The sequence below is a fragment of the Polypterus senegalus genome, chromosome 7 (assembly GCF_016835505.1).
Source record: "Polypterus senegalus isolate Bchr_013 chromosome 7, ASM1683550v1, whole genome shotgun sequence".
NCBI lineage: Eukaryota > Metazoa > Chordata > Cladistia > Polypteriformes > Polypteridae > Polypterus > Polypterus senegalus.
Window position 1 is genome coordinate 99,689,225 of NC_053160.1, and position 22,225 is coordinate 99,711,449.

Below are 22,225 nucleotides of genomic sequence, written 5' to 3' on the forward strand. Positions count from 1 at the left end.
CTTGGTAAAATCTGGCTACTGCTAAAGGTGCACTGCATGCTAACCAGTTGTCATGCACGTGGTATAAGGCATTGCTCATGATAGGAAGTGGCTAGGCCCATCCAATAAACTTTAAATAAAACAGGCCCTGACACAGACTGGCAACCCTTCCAGGTTTGGCTTCTTCTTTCTAACTTATGCCGCTGGGAAAGGCTCCAATACGGAATTTAATCAAGTTCAAGAATGTTTTGTTGTTACATTGAAATATAATCTGTGAACTGAGACCACATTTACATATAGCATGGTGTCTCTGAAAATTCTGTCTTTAGGATAGAACCCTGGCTTTCACACCTATGGCCCAGAAATTGACAGAAGATCTTCCCAAGTCTGGACACTTTACTTCAATTATACCTGTGGAGGTGATGCAACATTGTAAATGACTCACTTGCTGAACATTTTTTTTCAATAGGTTTATACAGTATGCTCAGTATATAAACACACACTTCAGTTTGTTCTATTACAGACTGAACCAATGACTTTGTTCTGATCAGCTCAGCCATGGAGTGGGAGAATAAGCAACATAAGCTGCTCAGCTAAAAGAACTGCTGTAAACTGGGAGCGGATGGTACGTTTTCTGTATCAAGACATCAGCATTCTCTGGGAATGGTATAACATTTAATTATTTATACCTTTGTTTTTGTTTATTTTAGAGTTGTATATACGAATTGTATATATTTTTCTTAAAGCCGGTCTGGTTTAAACCCTGTTGCTTCCCTTCAAATGTCATACTACAAATTCAAGATGCATAGCAACTGGCTTCTTCACCACAGACAGAGTACCTGAAGACACTGTTTCTGGTGGGAGTAAACCACGGGCACTGCACCACTAGCCCAAGAATCTATGCGACATGGCTTTGGCTCTTCATCTTCCTGCCAGGTAGGGTTGTCCACCACTTCCTCTCCTTTATCCGGCTCCATGAAGCGCCACTGGACAACTTGAAGCATTCTTTCATATACTTTGGACACTGTGTACGGTATCAGCTGCAGGAGGCAGAGAAGAGTGAAGAGTGTTAAATGATGTAATAGTTACTTTAGTTAATGAATCATTTCAATTGGAAATGATTATGGAAAACCAAAAAGCTTATCTTTTAAAATTGTTTACTCCTTATGAATATGGAGTTTATGAATACCTTGCTCTAACTTAAAAGGCAGGTTTTATTTTTCAAACTGATGGATTTAAAAAAAAAAAGTAAGCTTTCCAAGTCCACCAATCATATGATGACCAGGCCATTTTATTTTTTTCATTTTATTGATTTATTGCTGTACAGGTTTTATTACATTACAGATGAAAATAATATATAGAATTATGTACACTCAGACGTGAGCACATCTCTTCCCACTTATTAGAGGAAGAAGTACATTTAATAAATAATAGTCACTAACAAATACTGAAATATTTGAAAGATTAGCAATGGTTCAGCTTGTTAAATTATTTGCAGTAAAATGAATACATGTCAGATCCTGCAATAATTTTCAATTGCTCCTTGTAAAGTGAATTTCATTTTTTCCAATTTAAAGTAAATATGACATCCTCTCTTTTAACCCACCTACTACAGGGTGAGCCAAAATGAAGTGCCACATTTCTCAAGGTCATTGTGTGAGATAGAGGCAGTCGAGTGGGTTAGGGTGAGGGTCTATTGATAGGCAATCCCTTGTAGTTTTCATTCAGCAACGTGTCTTGGTGCGATGTGCACCATGCTTTCGCTGTCCAAGTGTTCTTCAAAAACAAACAGATCCATCATCACTACATAACATGCCTTCCAAACGCACTTCAGTATTCCTCCTAACAAGGATGTCCCAAATTGGAAAACAATTCTTCAGTGGGTGGCTAAATTTAAACAGAAGGGTACACCATTGAACAGAAAATGTCTAGGCTGTCCTCAGACTGTACAAACACCTGAAAATTTCCAAGCTGTAAGGGCATCAATTTTGCAGTCTCCTAGACATTCAGCGTGTAAACACACTTTTGCCTTAGGCATTTCCAACACACCTTTGAGGAGGATTTTGCATAAGGACCTTAATTTCCATTCATACAAAATTATGGCAGTGCAGGAACTCACTAAGAGAGATTGGGAGAACCGTACAGAGTTGTGGGAGAACATTCTGTAAACCGTTCATTGAGATGCCATCATCATGTGCAGTGATGAGGCACATTTCCATTTGAATGGTTGCGTAAATAAGAAAATTTTCACTATTGGGCTGAAACCAACCCTCGTGAACTTCATCAAAGACCCCTGCACAGTGAGCGTGATACACTTTGGTGTGCTGTTGTAGGAGTTGGCATTTTAGGCCCTTACTTTTTTGAGGAGAGGGGAGCAACAGATACCATCACTTCAGAATGTTACATTGAAATGATAAAGAACTTTTTGCAGCCCCAACTGGAAGAAATGAATGTGGTGGATGCCTTATTTCAACAGCATGGAGCAACAGCTCATACAACGTGGAGATCCATGCAAGTTTCGCTGAACATGTTTCCGGGGAAGCTGATCTCCCTGCACAATTATGTCAGGTGGCCTTCACGACGTTCGTCTGATCTCTTTCCATGTGATTTCTATTTCTGTCTCAAGTCAAAGGTATATACACACCGACCTCAAAACCTTGAAGCCCTCAAGGACACTATTTGTAATGAAATCGCCACTATTCCCCTTGAAATGGCTGAACAAGTCATTTGAGCATTCAGAAATCGCCATTTTTAAAACAGAGTAAAAAAAAATCTATTTTATACCCTTTCTTTTGTCATAATAAAATACACAGAAATACAATTTACACTGCTCTTAAGTCTTCTCCATACCTACAGCTCTTAAGGCTTCTCTTGACTGTTAAAAGTGAGACTTGCTTACTTCGACTACTGTTAAGATGTAAGCTCATACAAATAAATTTAAATACAAACAAATAAAATGAGAACAAAAATAATTGTAAAAGGAAAGGGTCATCATTTCCTAAAACAAAACAAAAAAACATTTTAACACTTTTGGCATTACCTTAAATTTTCTTTTTACTTCATGAATTGGCAACCGAAACCTTGGCAAGTGCTTAGAATTTCAATGGACATAATGGGCTATTGAATGTAAAAATGTTTCAGAATAGCTTAACAATTTAAGAAAAAGTGAAGTAAAAGATGTGAACTAATTTACATTTGACTGCTTCTTATGTGTACCTGGCATAAATGAATACAACCCTCCATGTCACAAGGCTCTTAGAAATATGTATAATCCCCTAAATATTTATCGTCTAGTTCAATTTATGGGCTCTCCTGGTAATTTTTGAACCCAAACCACAGTGCCAACCTACAAACTGACATGTACTTCATTTAGTCAGCTCTGACCCCCTGCACAACAGAGCTTTGTTCTCCCATGAAAATGTGTTCCACCTACATGGAAAATTCCATTTATTTCCACTATGCCTTTCAGTGTGTGTGTACACATGACTCATAATTGCACATGTTCATGGTCTAAATGATTCTGTCCCAAAAATATATTTCCTGTTCACTTCTTGTGGGCGTCAAGAGTCATTTTAACATGCAAGTTTTTAAACATTTTTTTAATTATATTACAATAATTATGATACAGAAACATGAATTTTCAATAAGTAGTCCCATATTTCATATCAAATTCAAACTCAGCCCTATCCCCAATCCATCTGGAGAGCATTGAAATCAGATTATCAATATAAAGTAGTCTCTCTGGGGTAGTGAAGCATTTAAGAGGTCAACAGAGGCCTAGCATACTTATTTAAGGACAGCATTAATAAATTTTAGCTAAATTCTAAAGTAGCTTTGGACATTTGCACAAATGTAAAATTTATATATATTTTTTTCGTTTTAAATATAATAAGAGTATCCCTTTCCCTCCGTGTTGTAGTGGGAGGATTAAATTAATTAGAAAATTAGAGCACTCTAGACGAGCACAGGCTATTCAGCCCAAACAAAGCTCGCCAATCCTATCCACTTATTTCTTCCAAAAAAACATTGAGTTGAGTTTTGAAAGATCCTAACATCTTACTGTCTACCACACTGCTTTGTAGCTTATTCCAAGTGTCTATGGTTCTTTGTCTAAAGAGTAACTTCCTAATGTTTGTGCGAAATTTACCATTAACAAGTTTCCAACTGTGTCCCCGTGTTCTAAATGAACTCATTTTAAAATAACAGTCTCAATCTTTTGTACTAATTCCCTTCATAATTTTAAACACTTCAATCATGTCACCTCTTAATCTTCTTTTTTGTTAAACTGTATAGGCTCAGCTCTTTTAATATCTCCTTATAATTCAACATCTGTAACCCTGGAATCAGCCTAGTCGCTCTTCTCTGGACCTTTTCTAGTGCCGCTATGTCCTTTTTGTAGCCTGGAGACCAAAACTGCACACAGTACTCAAGATGAGGCCTCACCTGAGGTTGAGCATAACCTCCTTCAACTTGTACTCCACACATTGTGCTATATAACCTAACATTCTGTTTGCCTTCTTAATGGCTTCTGAACACTGTCTGGAAGCATAGAGTCCACTATGACTCCTAAATCATTCTCATAAGGTGTACTCTTGATTTTCCGACCGCCCATTGTGTATTCAAACCTAACATTTTTACTTCTTTTGTGTAATACTTTACATTTACTGACATTAAATTTTATCTGCCACACATCTGCCCAAGCCTGTATGCTATCCAAGTCCTTTTGTAATGATATAACGGATTCCAAATTATCTGCTAATCCACCGATCTTGGTATCATCTGCAAACTTAATCACCTTGTTGCTTATATTCCTATCTAAAAATAGCAGCGGCCCTAGCACTGACCCCTGTGGAACACCACTTTTAACATCAGCCAGTTCTGATGAGGTTCCTCACACCATCACCCTCTGTTTCCTGTGTCTGAGCCAATTCTGCACCCATCTAAAAACATCACCCTGAACTCCCACTTCTTTTAACTTGATGCCCAACCTCTCATGTGGCACCTTATCAAATGCTTTCTGAAAGTCCAGATAAATAATATCATAAGCTCCACTTTGATCGTATCCTTTTGTTGCCTCCTCATAGAATTCCAACATGTTTATAAAACACGACCTCCCTCTTCTGAACCCATGCTGACTGTTCAGAATAACTCCTGTCATTGCCAGATGTTGCTCAATCTTATCCTTAATAATTTCTTCCATTAATTTTCCTGTGATGCATGTTAAGCTTACTGGCCTATAGTTGCTTGGATCTACTCTGTCACCCTTTTTATATAATGGGATGATATTTGCCATTTTCCAGTCCTTCGGAATCTCTCCAGTACGCAGTGACTGACCTAAAAATATGTGTCAAGGGTTTATATATGTACTCACTAACCTCCTTAAGAACACAAGGATAAATATTATTTGTTCCTGGTGATTTGTTTGATTTCAGGTTATTTAATCTGAGCAGCACTTCTCCCTCTACAATTTCCAAATCCCTCAATTCCTCCTTAGTAGTCTCATTTACCTCTGGGAGGTTATCCACTTGCTCACTTGTAAACACCTCAGAAAAATGTAAGTTTAGGGCATCTGCTATTTCATTGTCTGTATCATTTAATTCCCCTTTACTATTCCTGATGAACTTGACCTCCTCCTTGACTGTTCTTTTACTACTAAAATACTGAAAGAATCTCTTAGGGTCTTCTTTTGCCTTATCTGCTATATTCCTCTCCAACTGTCTTTCAGCCTCCCTGATATCCTTCTTAATCGTTGCCCTCATGTTCTCATACAGGGTACGGTTCACTTTGCAGTCATTAGTCTTATATGCCTTATAAAGCAGTTTTTTCCTTTGCAATTTCTTTTTTAAATCTTTATTAATCCACCGTGGAGTTTTTTTTAGTTTCCTATTAATTCCAAATTTAGGTAGGTCCTGCATTACATGTAAAACATTTTTAAACCTGTTCCACTGCTCCTTGATGGTCTCCACACTTAAAAGCTTATCCCAGTCTATCCTACTTCGACATTGTCGCATCTGCTCAAAATTAGCCCTACCAAAGTTCAGCTTAATTTTAGTCTTTGCATTTGCACTCTTACAAATACTGAGAATTGTATTACATTAGGGTCACTTGACTCTAGTGGTTCAATCACCTCTACACCCTCAATTCTATCGTGATTATTACAAAATACTAAATCCAGACAGGCTTCACCCCATGTTGGTGCTTTAACATGCTGTGTTAAAAACAGTCACTGATTACTTCTAAAAACTCCTGCTCTTGTGCTCCTCCATCTGCAAGGTTATCCCAGTTAATATTTGGATAATTAAAGTCCCCCATGACTATAATATCTCCCTGTAAACTTTCCTTTTTGATATTACTAAAAAGATGTATGTTGAAATGATGGCACAAGGACTCCACTAGAAAAACCCTATCATCTTTAAAGTTAATACTGCCAACAACTAGATCAAGGTTAAAAAGGAATGGCAGTTGGACTGTTTGTGGTATTGAAAATTAGGAGTATTTAGGAACTGTTGCTTAAAGAGGAATTTTTATAGATAGATAGATAGATAGATAGATAGATAGATAGATAGATAGATAGATAGATAGATAGATAGATAGATAGATAGATAGATAGATAGATAGATAGATAGATAGATAGATAGATAGATAGATAGATAGAGATACTTTATTAATCCCAAGGGGAAATTCACATACTCTAGTAGCAGCATACTGATAAAAAACAAAACTAAATTAGTGAGAATAATGCAGGTAAAACAGACAATAACTTTGTATAATGTTAACATTTACCCCCAGAGGGTGGAATTGATGGAATTGAAGAGTTACATAGTGTGGGGGAGGAACGATATCCTCAGTCTGTCAGTGGAGCAGGACAGTGACAGCAGTCTGTCGCTGAAGCTGCTCCACTGTCTGGAGATGATACTGTTAAACTTATTAACTTGTTAAAGTTATACTATCTGTATGTTCTACAAGCAGTTGGAGCAGAGCAACAGGGAACTAAAGAAGAAGGCAGAGAGAGATATAAGCACAAAAGTATCCTATGTGCTTTAAGTGCAGCAAGCAGTCTGGTTTTAACAACTTTTACAATATATGTGGAAAGTAGAATCACTTCTCAAAGTGCCGCAAACTGATATCACCACTTCAAACAAAACAACCATATCCCAGGACTCCAGTCAATGCTAGCACAGACAAAGGTAAGGGGTAAATGAAACTGAGCTGCAGATTTCTCCAATACAACAGAGAGCCTTTTGTGCATCCCTGGATGTTTCATTATAAAGAGGAGAAATATTTGAAATTCTCTTAGCAACTAACATCATAAGAATGTTAGAGTTAAAGCTAACGCCAGGACCAGGTGTAATGTATTTGTCAAAATATTTCATACACCAATTGGACTCAACTGTTGCAACTGACAGTTAACTTAATAAGTTATAGGGATCATATAATTTATAATACAGACAGTATAGTTACACCACACTGTCGACTAGAACATCACATAAAGGGATAAATTTCCTGAAGATCATCCAATGTGGTCAAAGTAATTCTTTGCATGAAATGTCCTGACAATTCACTCTATGTGGGAGAAACTGGACAAACACTCCGCCAGAGAATTAATTTACACAGGTTTCACATTAAACGTGGCAACACAGATGTTCCTGTAGTGGCCCACTTCAACAGCCATGGACAATGTGAGAGGGACTTTAAAGACACACTGCTTATGGGCAACTTCAAAACACAGAAAGAGAGAAAAGAATGGAAGATAAAACTCATGCTAAAATGTAATACATTACAACATGGTTTGAATAAAGACAAGAGTTTCATGGCCAGATATGAGGATTGTTTGCATCTCTCAGACTGACACAGATAACCTGTCTACAGACCCATATTGCTTTGTAAAACTCATTAGGAACTTCAAAAGACTTTGTTGGACAGTTATCTTATCCAAAGATCTTGACCATACATTGTTCTTCTCTCTTGTTAAATGAACCCTAGCCTGAAGGAATCTATTAATTTTTTACATTTAAGATTTCTCACTTAAAGACTTATCAATGTTGTTTCTTGTCCTAGTGTGTATATAAACACAGGGAACTCCAGCTTCTGTATTACATCTTGCCTGAAGGGGCTTGCCTCAAAAGCTTGCATATTGTAATCTTTTTAGCCAATAAAAGGTGCCATTTTGCTTGACTTTTCTCTGCAGTAAGGAAGAAAGCTAGTACACCACATGAACAAGATAATTCTGTCTAACATACAATATGTGAAACAAAACGAGTACCATTTGCCATGAAGAAAAAAAATTATGGAAGAACTGAACTGAATGACAATAGGCCTTGGGTAATCCATACCCACTAAAACGGATATATATATATATATCAAATGATTCATGGAAGTATCAGAGACTGTGCTTTGATCTGGCCTCATAATTCAATGAAAACAATAAATCAAATTAGTTCAGATTTGGCCAATCCCAGTGTATTCAGCCCTTTAGATATGAATTTTGGGTCCTGAACATCTCACTTGATAACCAATCATCAAAACCACTTTTTAAGTTGAAAGTAAGGCCTTATTACATACCCCATACAATTTCTACAGGAAGTCAAATGCTCAAAAGATGCAAAGGGCAACTTGTTGTAGGACAGACCTGTGAAATATTCTGTGAATGTTGGTTTGGTCATGGACCACTGACAATCATGGTCTATGCTTGAGTCAGGTTATGGAAAGACTCAAGGCTATCATTCCTAAACTACATCTTGAAGAACATTGCTTTTAGAGTATCAGAGGTGCTCTATGTAGACCATTTACTCAGAGACCAAATCAGGCCCTTGAACGCCCATCTTAATAATCTTCATAAAACAGTTAACAAAAAGGGTATCCAATAGTTCCTGACCACTGAACCAAAGAGGAAACAATCAGTCCTAACAAAAAATTAAAGGTTAGGGAAGAGATTTGATCCATTATAATTAGATGATTAACTAGAAGTGAGATCTAAGAGTGGCAGGGTCATTATAGGGGTAGAGTTTTGCAAAAAATACTGTAGGTACTAATGTTTGAGAAACCCCTTAACAAATTCAAACACTAGATATAGGTAAGTAAGAATTGTGGAGAGGGAACAGGGACCTACTGGATGTTTGTGAAAATTGCTTTATATTTATTTAAATGATGCATATTGTTTTGGGCTGCTAGAAATTATCCATACATATTAATTCATTTCATGACATTCTTCATTTTAAAATGAAGTAAATTAATGGAAAAATTCACCAAAATGTTTACCTAATTTTACTTCATTCAGAAACATATAGGGAGACGTCTTGTTACAGTTGGATATGCTGCATCCAGGGAGAACATGGTGCACAAAGAGTTTGAGCATTGAAGAATATTTTGTAAATCTGGACAGAAAAGGCTGCAGAGATCAAATAAGCATTCATGTAAGGCTGCAGCCATGTATGGCCAGGAATTGAACCTGTTGGAAACCAGAACCAGACAGACTAGCTACAAAAGATCATACTAATGTTAAAATGTGTGTTAAAATTGCCAGTAACAAGAAGCATAAGTAATCAGCTATTGCAGATGATGACACCTCCACTACACAGTTCAGTGTTTTGGTGAAACAGTATTGCCTGCATAGTTTCATTGTCTATGTTGTTTCCATCGACAAATGTGGAGGCCATTGCTACCAAGGGAGATGTAAAAATCATTATTGAAGGTGATGCAACTACCTTCCATTAAACTTCAGTTTGTTTGAATGTTTTATCAACCAAAACACAGACTGAGATGGAAAACTGTCAATCAAGATGATCAATCTCTGTACATTATTTCACCCTTGGTCTGGGTTACTCATTTATCCATGGAAATTTCTATATCTTCATGGATGGCTTCAACTCTATCTGGCACATCATCCTCTGGACTCTTTAACTGAATGATTACAGTAGTCATGTCCTGCTTTTTAATTACTAATGAGAAGAAAAAACATAATTTGTTTGTCATAGTGCATTTTCTTACCTTGTTAAGTCAACACTTATCGGACTCTTCATTAAACACAAAATGTTATACTTCTAGGATGTCAAATGTTTTCTATTATGTTTTGGGTTTCATCTTCAAAAATTTTGAAATTTACTGTAGGTAGAAAGTGTATTCCACATAATATGACATTAAGCTCCTTTAAAATCTAGGAAAGCTCAACTACCTTTTCACTTCTGAACAGTTTACTTCACTATTTTTTACTAAAATTTCCATGACATTGAATTTGATGAATGTTAATAAAAATGATATTTGGATAGAAAGATGCAGCTGAAAAAGGCCACACCTTGTCATACTTTATGAAAGGACTGCTCAGAAGTCAAGAGGCAATCATAAATTTCAATACAGAGGAGAAAGAGCAGGCAACATGACACCATCTCTTTAGCCATTCATTAGTCATATCAGAGATACAAAGGAAACCATTTTAATAGAATCACAGAGGCACCTTTAGCCTGTAGCAATGAAGGCCTTTTGACTATGGGGTGAGATTTTAATTTGTGATATTCCTTTGAAACTGGATAAGACTGGTACAGGACCGCACCAAGGGACTTTGAAGAAGCTGACTACAATGTCAGCCCAAGTTTGGTTTGGCCTCCTAGCACTGCTCAGCTACACATCCTGTAGTTCTCCAAATATTATAAAAGTATGTTTGCTTTGGCTAAAAACTTTGATGTATGATAATTGATTGTCCTTAATTATATAGTGATTTCTGCTCAATATACAGTACTTTAATGTAACTGAGTTACTTGACCATCTGCTACTGGACTGAAGAGGACAACAGTACCCTTACTAATATAACCACCCTTCACCATGTTACATAATCTGCTAGTGGTCACTTTGCAGAAGGTGTACTAGTGTGAATATTGCTTTGTCAATGTAAAGCAGAATGTCGTAGTTATTTCAGCAAATAAACAGGAAATAGACTGAAGGCTGATTCTTTTTCCCTAGGCTTATTTTTATTTTAAAAGGCAGTACATTAGATGGACATTTGCTGTTGACTTTCTTTTGCCACACATACCAGAAACTTGTTTCATGTCCGAAATTGTTAATTGTGGCATAGGGTTTTGAACTCTCAGAATATACCCTGACAATATAAGGGGCAAGATGGAGACCAGATCTAGGCATGATGGGATACCAGTCAAATTCAAACACGCTCTTACACATTCAATATAGATTGGCCAGACAACTTAATTCACGTGATCTACAGCACCTGGAGAAAAATCCGCTTAGACATGGAGAGAACATGCAGACTCCACACAGATGGGTAATGACATCCATCTGAAAAGTGGAAGAATCGCCATGCTCCTCTGCATTACACTTCCTTCAGGAAATGCTGCAAAGCACAAAGCATGCTGGACAGTACAGTATGTTACTTTGCTGGTGTGCAGATAAGAATGAGCTGCAATAATGTGAGGTGCATGCATAGAATACCAGCTTGTGTTATACAGATCAAGAAAACCACAGAGTGGGAATCCCACCACCCTCAGCATTCATAATGCATCAGATAACTATATTATGCTCACTTCAATGAAATACTATGATAAGATCTCCCGTCTTCAGGGCTGTTAAATGTGGAAGGTTGCATAGGATTTGCAGTCTGCTCTGCAAATAGAACATTTTACCAGGTGGTCATGAAAAAAATACAAATGCTACACTTCTTGCCAACTATTGTCAGGATTTTTGAGGTTTTGATTGGGGTTTTGTTTCTTTTATCTTTTTAATATACTTGTTTTTTTTTGTCCAGTACACCTTTAGTAAAATTATGTATGGCAGGTTCACCAGTCCTTATGGGAGTGATGAGCAGTGAGAGCTGAATTTGAAGGAGCTTGAGTGCAATGTGTAAGAGCTTATGCGGAAAGAAAGAGATTCATTTTTTTATCTTAAGTAAGGAGGAACATTGTCCTATTGTTTAAAATGAAGTGATGAGTAACAAAAGTTGAGTCCTGCTTTTTGAATACTTCAAAATAAATTTTTCAGCAAGAACACAGGGCCAAAATGATTAAAGGTACACTGCACATAAACATCAGCTATGTCTTCAAACCAAGTCCAATAGACATTGTATATGGAGGAAGGTGCCATAAAATATGACTAAATGTGTCATATTGAGAGCCACAACAGCTCAACTTTGCAGTAATAATAATATAAATAATAGTAACAATAAATATGTATGAAAATGATAGTCATAACAAAACAGCCTAAATACTTCATGGGATGTATTCCACAAAAAATGCAGGTAAAGTTCCTTTGAGATTCTGGTTTATGTTAACATGATTGCACCCTGCAATTTCTGTAGATTTGTCAGCTGCACATTCATATTATGAATTTCCAGTTCTACCACATCCTGAAGGAGTTCTGTCAGACTAGGAAGGGCCACTGAAGAATACTGAACTCTTTGTCATTTTAATGAAACCGGTTTGATGTTGTTTTGCATTATCATGGTTAGCAGCAATACTGTACTTAAATAGGCCATGACATTCAAGCAATGATTTATTGGTATTGGCATTAAGTGTGTCAAGAAATTATTCTTCACACCATTTACACCGTTAGCACCACCAGCCTGGACTATTGAGACAAGGCAGGTTGAGTGTATTGATTCATGCTGTTAGCAAATTCTTACTCTGCCAACTGTGTGCCTCAGCGAAAATCAGCCAGGCTACATTTTGCCAGTCTTCAACTGTCCAGTTTTGATGACTCTGTGCCCACTGTAGCCACAGCTTTCTTTTCTTGGCTGAGGGAACCTGACATGGTTTTCTGCTGTTGAGGGTCATCCATCTTACTATTCAATGTGTTGAGCTTTCGAAAGTGTTTTTCTGCTCACCATTGTGGTACAGTTTCTGTCAGCATGAAACAGTATGACAATTCTCCTCTGACTTCTCCCATCAACGAGGCATTTCCAATTGCAGAATTGCTGCTCACTGGAGGATATTGTTTATTGTACCATTCTGAATAAACTTTAGAGACTGTGGTGGGTTAAAACCCAAGGAAATCAGGAGTTACAGAATTATTCAACCAGCCTGTCTGTCACCAGTTTACATATCATAGATGAAATCACTGAGATCACATATTCTCCCCATTCTGGTGTTTGTTGTGAATATTAACTGAAGCTCCTGACTTGCATCTGCGTGATTTTGTGTATTGTGCTGCTGCCATATGATTGGCAGATTAAATAATTGCAATGATAAGCAGGTGTACATGTGTTCTAAATAATTTCTTCAGTGAGTGTGTATAAATATTCATACCTGTATTTGTTAATATACAGTAAAGATAACAACAGATACTAGCAAGAAACTATTGAAATAATACATTTTTACAAAATAATGACAAATTAAGTATACTGGGTCACTGAAAAGCTTCTTAAACTATTAAATATTTCTCATGCAAATGAAGGAGAGAATCATTAATTTATTTCTTCTACAATAGCTACTGCCGGCATGGTGGTGCAGTGGTAGCGCTGGTGTCTCGCAGTAAAGAGACCGGGGTTTGCTTCCCGGGTCCTCCCTGCGTGGAATTTGCATTTTTTGCGTGGGTTTCCTCCCTCAGTCCAAAGACATGCAGGTTAGGTGCATTGGTGATCCTAAATTGTTCCTGGTGTGTGTGCCCTGTGGATTTGTTCCTACCTTGTTGGCTGGGATTGGCTCTAGCAGAACCCCGTGACCCTGTTTTAGGATATAATGGATGGATGGATAGCTACTGCCAGGTAGCAACACAGAAGAAAATTAAAAACTTCAGCAAGCAGATAAAATTCATTTTAATTTTTTTTTTCCAACCAAAGCCAAATGGCTGCCCAGCCTCTCCTTATAATTCTACATTTACATTACACAATGTCACTACCTCTAAAGTTTAGAGAAATGATAATGACATTTACAAATATTTTATGATTAAATGTCATTTGAATATGATGTAATGAGTAATACTGAGTATGAGGTCTATATTTTTTGTTAAAAGGGTAAAATACATTTAGATATAAAAAATGGACTGTTGAGTTTTTCTTAGGTGAGTCCTGGGCTGGAGAATGGAGAGAAATTACAGCATAGAGTTAAGGAACAGTGCAGAGATTAAGGAGAGCGAAGAAAGCATGGAAATAGATCATGATTGTAGGTGTAGCTGTGAAAAGTAGGCATTTCAAAAGACAATGTGGGAATTTTAACCTTTAATACAATGCAATTTTTTAGAAAAAGGAGTGCAGTTTCAAAATCCATAGAAAACAGTGAAGAAAATGTTACCCACCCACCCAAACAAGGAACTGAAAAGATTATAGAAATGTGTCTTGCCCCTGATCACACACCTTTGGTCCCATTTGCCATGTCATGAAAGAGTTTTCACAAATATTGTGTACTAACCATATGGCTATTAAGCCCATATTATTTATGTAAGGGATGTGAAAAATACTGTACTATTATCATCTATTTGAATTACAGCAGCTACCAGAAACTTCTCACCAGACACTGACCTGGGCAGAAATTCAACCTCGCTTTGATTTTTGCTGAACTAAAAATTTTCTGCATCAAGATTTTATAAAAAATAGCACGTAACCTTTGATGTGCATTTTTCTAAATATCTAAATTTATTTACCTAGGTGTCTGAAGAGATATACTGTAAATCCATCCATTTAAGATTTATTCAGTATGGCAACTTAAGGGACTTGAAGCTCATACAATGCTCCCACAGTAGTACAGAATATTTTGTTTGACCTAAACACATAGTATCCATGACCAGAACATGACTGCATAGTCACTGACATACAGCTTTATAGCAACATATACAGCATTCAATATATATACATACTGTACTGTATGTATATATGCAACTGAGCCATTGAAACTATTCCACAGTAATTTTTGATGCACAATACACAAAGGGCTTGCCTAAAGTTTGAGTGAGACTACTGTGTAACATGGCTGGTTCAGCAAACACAATGTAGAATCTCCGTATTTGTCAATATGTACTATATCAACTAAGAATCAGCTATCAAGTTAATACATTACAGTGTTGTGAAATGAATATATTGTTGTAAGATGTGGAAAATAAAGTCTTTCTGAACGTTTACTCAAAATGAAAAACGTTACCTAAATGAAAAATGTAGTTATAAACACATTTTAAAATACTGATTGCACTCAAAATTAGTCTAGTAATTGGATTTCTATTTTCATTCCAAAGCCATTGTGTAGAATTGTCACTAAATCTAGATACTATATGGTTAACATTAAATAATAAATAAGAAAACAATATTTAATTATTAAATATGTTGTCTTCTTGCACCCTACCACCATCCACTACCTCCGTAGTTCACTGCATACTTTTCTGTTAAATGAGAGTTTTGAAAGCCACAGTCAAGAATTAGAGCAGTAATCATACTTCTTGTAGCTCACACTGCTTACCTCTTTCTTTACATAAAGATGTAGACTCTCCTCCATCACCCGGCTCATCAGCTCTTCTATAACTGCATATACCACTTCTTCTCCCTCTTCTTTGGCTACCATGGTGGCCCAGTCAAGTTCTGTCAAGCGTCCAGGGACAATATCAGGTGGTGGGGCAATGGCCGCTGCATGAGGGGTAGGAGATGATGGAGTACGCGATTTTTCTGGCCGGGTCTTAGAATGTGCAGAACGGGACATGATGCCTGGGAGTGTGACACTTCGAAAACTAAAAATTAATGCTATATGTTTATATTTCCCTACTGCTTGATGCTGAAATAAGAGTGGTATTATAATGATGAAAAAATTTTGTATATGTGTCATCCTAATGTATGCACATGTCACAACACAGGTGAGAAGCACACTGGGACTGTGGAATGCCTGACTCAAACAGAAGCCTTTACTGTGTAGGATTAAACCAAAATAGAATGGTGGAGGGGTGCGTGGAGGAAAAGCATGCATTGATAAATGTTACATTTAAGCATTTCCTCCATGAAACAGTGCAATAAAAAGTTAAGATCAAGGATGGTTCAATACATGAAATATATTCCGGTAAACTATAGATCTTAAAAGATCTTTATGGATGGTGTACAGCAGGGTTAGGTTCCAAGAAGGTCAAGGTTATTTTTACCTTCTATCTAAGAAGTCATAAAGAATGCAACCAGGAAAGTGTTAACATCTGCCCTACAGTTGAACTGTGTAACTTCAGGCAAGCATTGATCAAGAATGGACATGTCTAGAATATTGAGTGAGTGGCGCCAATGTTGCCTTCATAATTTTTAAGTTATTTGCCTGTATTCCCTGCAAGAAAAAGTTCCTCTAAAGAAGCCCTTTCTCCCAAATGCTAAATGACCACCAGCCATGCTTCTTTTTCTTGATATCATTATTATTTTTTTATGATCCCATTTATCTCCTGAGTTACATCAAGGTATACAGGGGATGCATTTGAACAACCAATCACTGAATGCATTCTAGCTTTGTACCACATGAAATCTATATTTAAGGTACTTGTGTACTAAAAGGAAGGCCTGACAAAGGAAAACAGAAGTGTTTTGACGAATTCATAACATATTTATTGGGATAAAAAAACATATATAGGTTTCCTCCTACCCATTCTAGTATTGGGCTCCATGGGAGAGGTTTCACTGCCATCTGTTTAGTACACAAATACCATATTTACTTTCTGACATTTGCACCTCTGAGGATTTCATGATTGAGCCCCCTTCTTCAAATATCTTATTCATGCAAAAGCTGACGAGCAATCATGTCATCAGAATCCAAGCTTATGTTAATAATAATTAAAAATAATTTCTTTATACAACACTAACTTAACTGCCTCCAGGAATTACATACATACTTGCAAAATCTGGACCTAATTTTTTTCCCATTACAGAGCCTTGGAGAGACATGACCAGGTTACAACACAGGATGTGATGGTACAAGTATGGTGGGGGTATTTAACAAGCTTCATATCTCAGATGGATACAATTCAGTAAAAACAATTCTAGTGTTAGTTAGCTTTCAAACAAGTAAGACCTAGTGTTAAGTTTAATTTTGGTTTATTGGGTATGACGTTAAACTGCATCTGTCCCTGCAAGCAGTCCTCCAACTTGCAGGGAAATCTTGGGGGTTGGTGGCAGGATTAGCACTCCAGCCACCGTGAAAAAAACTTCACAAAGCTCTGAGACTACAGAAAGGACTCCTTTTTGCTCTCCGTGGGAGTAGCTCTGTTGCAGCCACCCATAGGAAGGATGTTTGCATCATGAAGGGGATGGGGGAAAGCCCTGTCGAAACCGTTGGAGAGCCAATAATGTCAGGTCTGTTGGGGATCGGAACTGGTGTGGCGCTGAGGCGTCACCCACTGCACGGCAGCACTCGGGTCCCAATTTGAGGCAGCCCATATGGGTGAGCACATAGAATGTCTCGTCTCTCTGGCAAGATGATCATCTTCCTCTGCTGTTGGAGGAGCTGTGTAAAGTCTGCATTTCAGTGGCGGCACTCTCTGAGGTGTGCAGACCAGGGACTGGCCAGATCTCTGTAGGTGGATACACCTTTAATTGGTCTGGTCGCTCTGATGGCTGTCATACTCAGGAAGTAACCGTTGCTGTAGCGGATTGGCTTCTTCCTAAGGTGTCCGATGTCACTACTTTCAACAAGCATATTATGGGACTCAGATTACAGCACTCCCTGGGTGTCTTGTCTGTTGTCTCAGTGTATGCTCTGACCCTGGTGAGTGATGTCTCAGTGAGGGAGGCATTTTATTTGCAGCTTCGCTCAGTGGTTGATGGGTACCCACAAGGTGACACTCATCTGGTCATGGGCGACTTCAATACAGCCACTGGCACTGACAGGGCTGGCTATGAGGATTGTCTCGGTCCCCATGGGTCTGGTGACCATGGTGAAAGTGGCTCCATGTTCCTTGACTTTGCAAAAGGTCAGAGGCTGCGAATCCCTGGATCCTGGTTCCAGCGCCCTGAACCGCATTGTTGGACTTGGTACTCCAATACTGGTGGTGCAGTGAAGGAGATCGATCACATCCTCGTGGGCAGATGCTGGAGGCTCTTGCAAAACTGCAGGGTCTACAGAAGTGCCTAGTTTGTGAATTCTGACCATAGACTTATTCTATTCTAGACTCTTAGGATCCAGCTTAGGTCCAGTAGGTTACCACCTACTAGACAAATGAGCCTGGACTTGGCCAGACTCCAAGACCAAGCTGTTTCTAATGAGTTTGCACGCAGTTTGTGTGAGGAACTTTCAGATTTGGGTACGACTGCCGATCCTAATTTGATGTAGGAGACCTTCCATGACAAGACTGCTGAGGGTTGTGTTGGTGTTACTGGTGTTACCAGAAGGAGGTATTTCATCTCGCAGGGCACCCTGGATATCATCGAGAGGAGTCACAGCACACGGCTCAATAGCATCTCTGGTCTGTACCGGGAACTGAGAAGAATGGCTGCGAGGGCTCTGAGGGCAGATAAAGAGGCGTTTGTTAGAGGAATCTGTGAACAAGTGACACACCATCTGTGGTCTAGAGACCCAAGTCTTGCTTACAGAGGAATCAAAGCATTCCGCACATCTGAATCTGTTCCTCGGAGAGTCGCAGTCAGGGTGGCTGATGGAACGGTCCTTACGGATGACACTGTAGTTCTGACCTGATGGGCTGGCTACTTTGAGCAGTTGTTCAAAGCTGATCCTCCGGCTAGGACGTTGGATATCTCTGGGTCCACGGTTCTTGAGGCTGATCCTCCAATTAGCTGTGAACCACCCAATCTCACTGAAATTGCACAGGTGGTGAACCAGCTGAGGGGGGGAAGGGCTGCAGGGATCTGTGGTATCTGGGGTGAACTTCTCCAGGCTCGTGGTTAAGCTGTCCTCCTGGCATTGCAAGCAATCTTTGCTTCCATTTGGGAGACTGGCATCATCCCAACTGACTGGAAAACAGGACTTGTCGTCCCTATCTGGAAAGGGAAGGGTGATCGCCTGGACTGCAGCAACTACAGGGGGATAACACTGCTCTCGGTGCCAGGTAAGGTCCTTGCTAGCATCATCCTCAATAGGATCTGTGATTATTTGCTCACCTACCAGTGACCGGAACAGTCTAGTTTTACGCCTAAGAAGTCTACCATTGACAGCATCCTGGCACTGAGGGTTCTCATAAAGCGCAAACGCGAAAAATGGCAGAGTTTCTTTGCAGCCTTTGCCGATTTTCACAAGGCGTTCGACTCAGTTGATCGAGCTGCCCTGTGGGACATCCTGAGGGTTCGCGGGATCCCCTCAAGGTTACTGGATATCATGGCTGGCCTATACACTAGTACTGTGAGTGCTGTGCAGAGTGGAGGCAGGACCTCTGCGGTTTTCCCAGTTGATTCTGGGGTTCATCAGGGGTGTGTTCAGGGCCAAGTTGTGCATTCCCAATTCCAGCAGTGTTATACTTTGTTAGGAGAACTCCAGGTTTAGGTGTCATAATTTTTTGTGTGATGTTTTTTATATCTCTTCATGTTGAATTTATATAACATAGTAACATAGTGCAAGTTCTTCCTTGTATATGCAGCACATTGCCACTCTCCTGTACCACGAAATCAACATTGTGTTAAATTGCATAACTCAATTTATTTAACATAAACAATCTTACATAATGCACTCATTACCCATGAATAGTTAATCACATTCAACTCCTTCAAAATACTTATCTGCATCCAGAGATGCTACTATAATTCTTCTAGTTGTTCAGACTTTGATGATGTTCCACCACAAGTAGGAATTTGATAGGCCACTATGACAAAGTATGTTGGACTGGAGATGAAATTGTAAACAAAAGCATAGTGTGAGGTTGAAAGGCTAACGAATTGGGCGAGTAAACCCAATACATAACCAAAAATCAGAGTCTCAGAAAACTAGAAAGAAATTCAAAATACTGAAGAATCTATTAGCAAAACATGCAGAAAGTATTGTTTTGAACTCCACAGACTTGGACAAAGCCTGAAGCATATCGTAAAGATAATGTCATATACTGTGACATTCCAGGAAGCAAAAGTATAGCAACTGACAAATGCACTTTGTGATGTGACCAGAAATGGTGGCACCAGTCAAAAACAAAATTGTGCCACAACAGATCAAAAATATAATGATAAAATTAAACTACAAGTAATTAAAGAAAACAAAGAGAGCACATGACCCTAGAGTGGATGGATGTGTGTTAGAGTAGCTCTCAAGGACTGCTCAGTAAAGTAGAGTAGAGTATAGAGTGCCTTTTAAGATTGTATTGTTCATTTTAAGGCACTGCATGGGTCTGCTCCTTCATATATTGCTGAAACTCTTACACTTTATTTACCATCATTTACTCTCTGGTCCTCAGTTATTATTATATATCACATGGACATGTTGGAAGGTTAAGTGTGACTGTGTTTTTGCAGCTGTGGCCCTGAGGCTTTGGAATGCTCTGACATATGAAATCAAGTTGCTATCTCAATTAATAGTTATCTCTCTATTATAAAAGGAAATCCTTTGGAATGAATGACTAGTAGACGATACGTGATCTTCACGTTAAGATCACGAAAGACAAATAAAAGAACCGCGAGATGAAAGAGAATGGGCAAAAAAAAGTAGGATAAAGGGAAGCAACACACAGATACAGGTGTCTGAGTGCACATCATTCAATGCACAAAACGTAGATTTACACAATAATGGAAAATATACTATGAGAATCTATGGACCCGCAACAGTTAAAGCAACGACAAGTGTAATTTCAAAGAAAACACAATTTGGTCAGGTGTATATTTATGATGACGGAGAAATGATCAGAACGCGAGCAGCAGAGACACAAAGTAGGAAAAAGGACAGCGGCTGTAAAGGCTTTAAAAAGATTGAAGGGCAGCGCAAATGCAGGACACCCCAACCGGGAGTGAGCATTTGAGCAAAAGAAGGGGCAGCATTATACGTCCTGCAAGAAAGAATTTAACCACGCCCGGGGGCGTAAATAAAAGGGACAACTATTGTTTTTAGAACGTCACGCGAGACCAGCCAGTGAGCCATCATTTAAAACAGGTCCACAGGCTTCTAACCTAGCAGTTGTTGGATTGCATCTGTCAGACAAGCATCATGTGCTCCCAGCTCTTAAAACAACGACAAGAGACAAGCAAAACGTGCAGCTCCCCAACAGCAGGAAGACAGCAGATAATGCGACAGCATATCCTTAGCATATGTTCATTTGCACCTCCCCTTCACAACGCGTATATTACCTGCCTAAGGTAAAGTCATCCCTGATAGAGGATCGCAGGAATCATGGGAAAGAGGTGTCCTTTCATCTGAATAACGCTATTTCAGCTGTGGAATGGCCAAATGGGGGAGGCAGCTTGATGAATGAGGTATCCAGGACTTAAAACAAATCCAAAGCATCTATCTTTCTATTAGTTTTTATCATTTGGGAAGCATTGTTTTACTGGTAATTTTGTTTTTAGTGTTAAGCATTTTGGTCAATTTGTAGTTATGTTAAATGTACTATATAATTAAAGATGATTTGATTTGACTTGACTTATGCAGGATCAACTCACTGCTTTATCAAACTCTTTTGGGGGGAGCTTGTAGTAATCTGAGCTAAAGGGGGAACAAATAAAGATCACCAATGAGATTGGGGCTTTGCTGACTTCAGTAAGCTTCCATTAAAGTAAAAAATGAACACTATCCTATCCTCTAAACTAATAGATTTGGAGGACAACCATAGAAACAATATCCATTTCATTGGTATTAAAGTCAATAAGAAAAAATTAGATTTCCCATGTCAGTCAGTCAGTCATCTTTCAACCCGCTATATCCTAACACAGGGTCACGGGGGTCTGCTGGAGCCAATCCCAGCCAGCACAGGGCGCAAGGCAGGAACAAACCCCGGGCAGGAAGCCAGACCACCGGAGGGCACACACACACACACACACACACACACACAAAGCACACACTAGGCACAATTTAGGATTGTCAATGCACCTAGCCCTGCATGTCTTTGGACTGTGGGATGAAACCGGAGCACCCAGGGGAAACCCACGTAGACATGGGGAGAACATGCAGACTCCAAGCAGAGAGGACCCGGGAAGCAAACCCAGGTCTCCTTACTGCGAGGCAGCAGCACCACCATGCCACCCAAATTAGATTTCTTATAGTTAAAAATTCAAAACTTTCTTTATAATTGAAAGATTTCACAGAATTTATACTCTTTATGATCACCGTTTTTGTTCAAGGTCTAATAGTGTAGTTTCTTATGTACGTATATGATTTTATGGCTTTTTGTAAAGCTCTAAAATATGAGTATACCATCGGAAAGTCAGGGAGTTCATCTT

General features: G+C 38.7%; 1 protein-coding gene across 1 annotated transcript; it reads right to left on the minus strand.

Annotated features, from left to right (window-relative positions):
* Positions 1-778: 778 nt before the first annotated feature.
* On the minus strand, positions 779-15,698 carry LOC120532041 (uncharacterized protein C2orf81 homolog). Its single transcript, XM_039757954.1, has 2 exons — positions 15,363-15,698; positions 779-1,019 (listed from the first exon to the last, which is right to left on the minus strand). Exons 1-2 carry the CDS (start codon positions 15,597-15,599, stop codon positions 801-803), a joined length of 456 nt encoding a protein of 151 aa, XP_039613888.1. The 5' UTR covers positions 15,600-15,698; the 3' UTR covers positions 779-800.
* Positions 15,699-22,225: the final 6,527 nt, after the last annotated feature.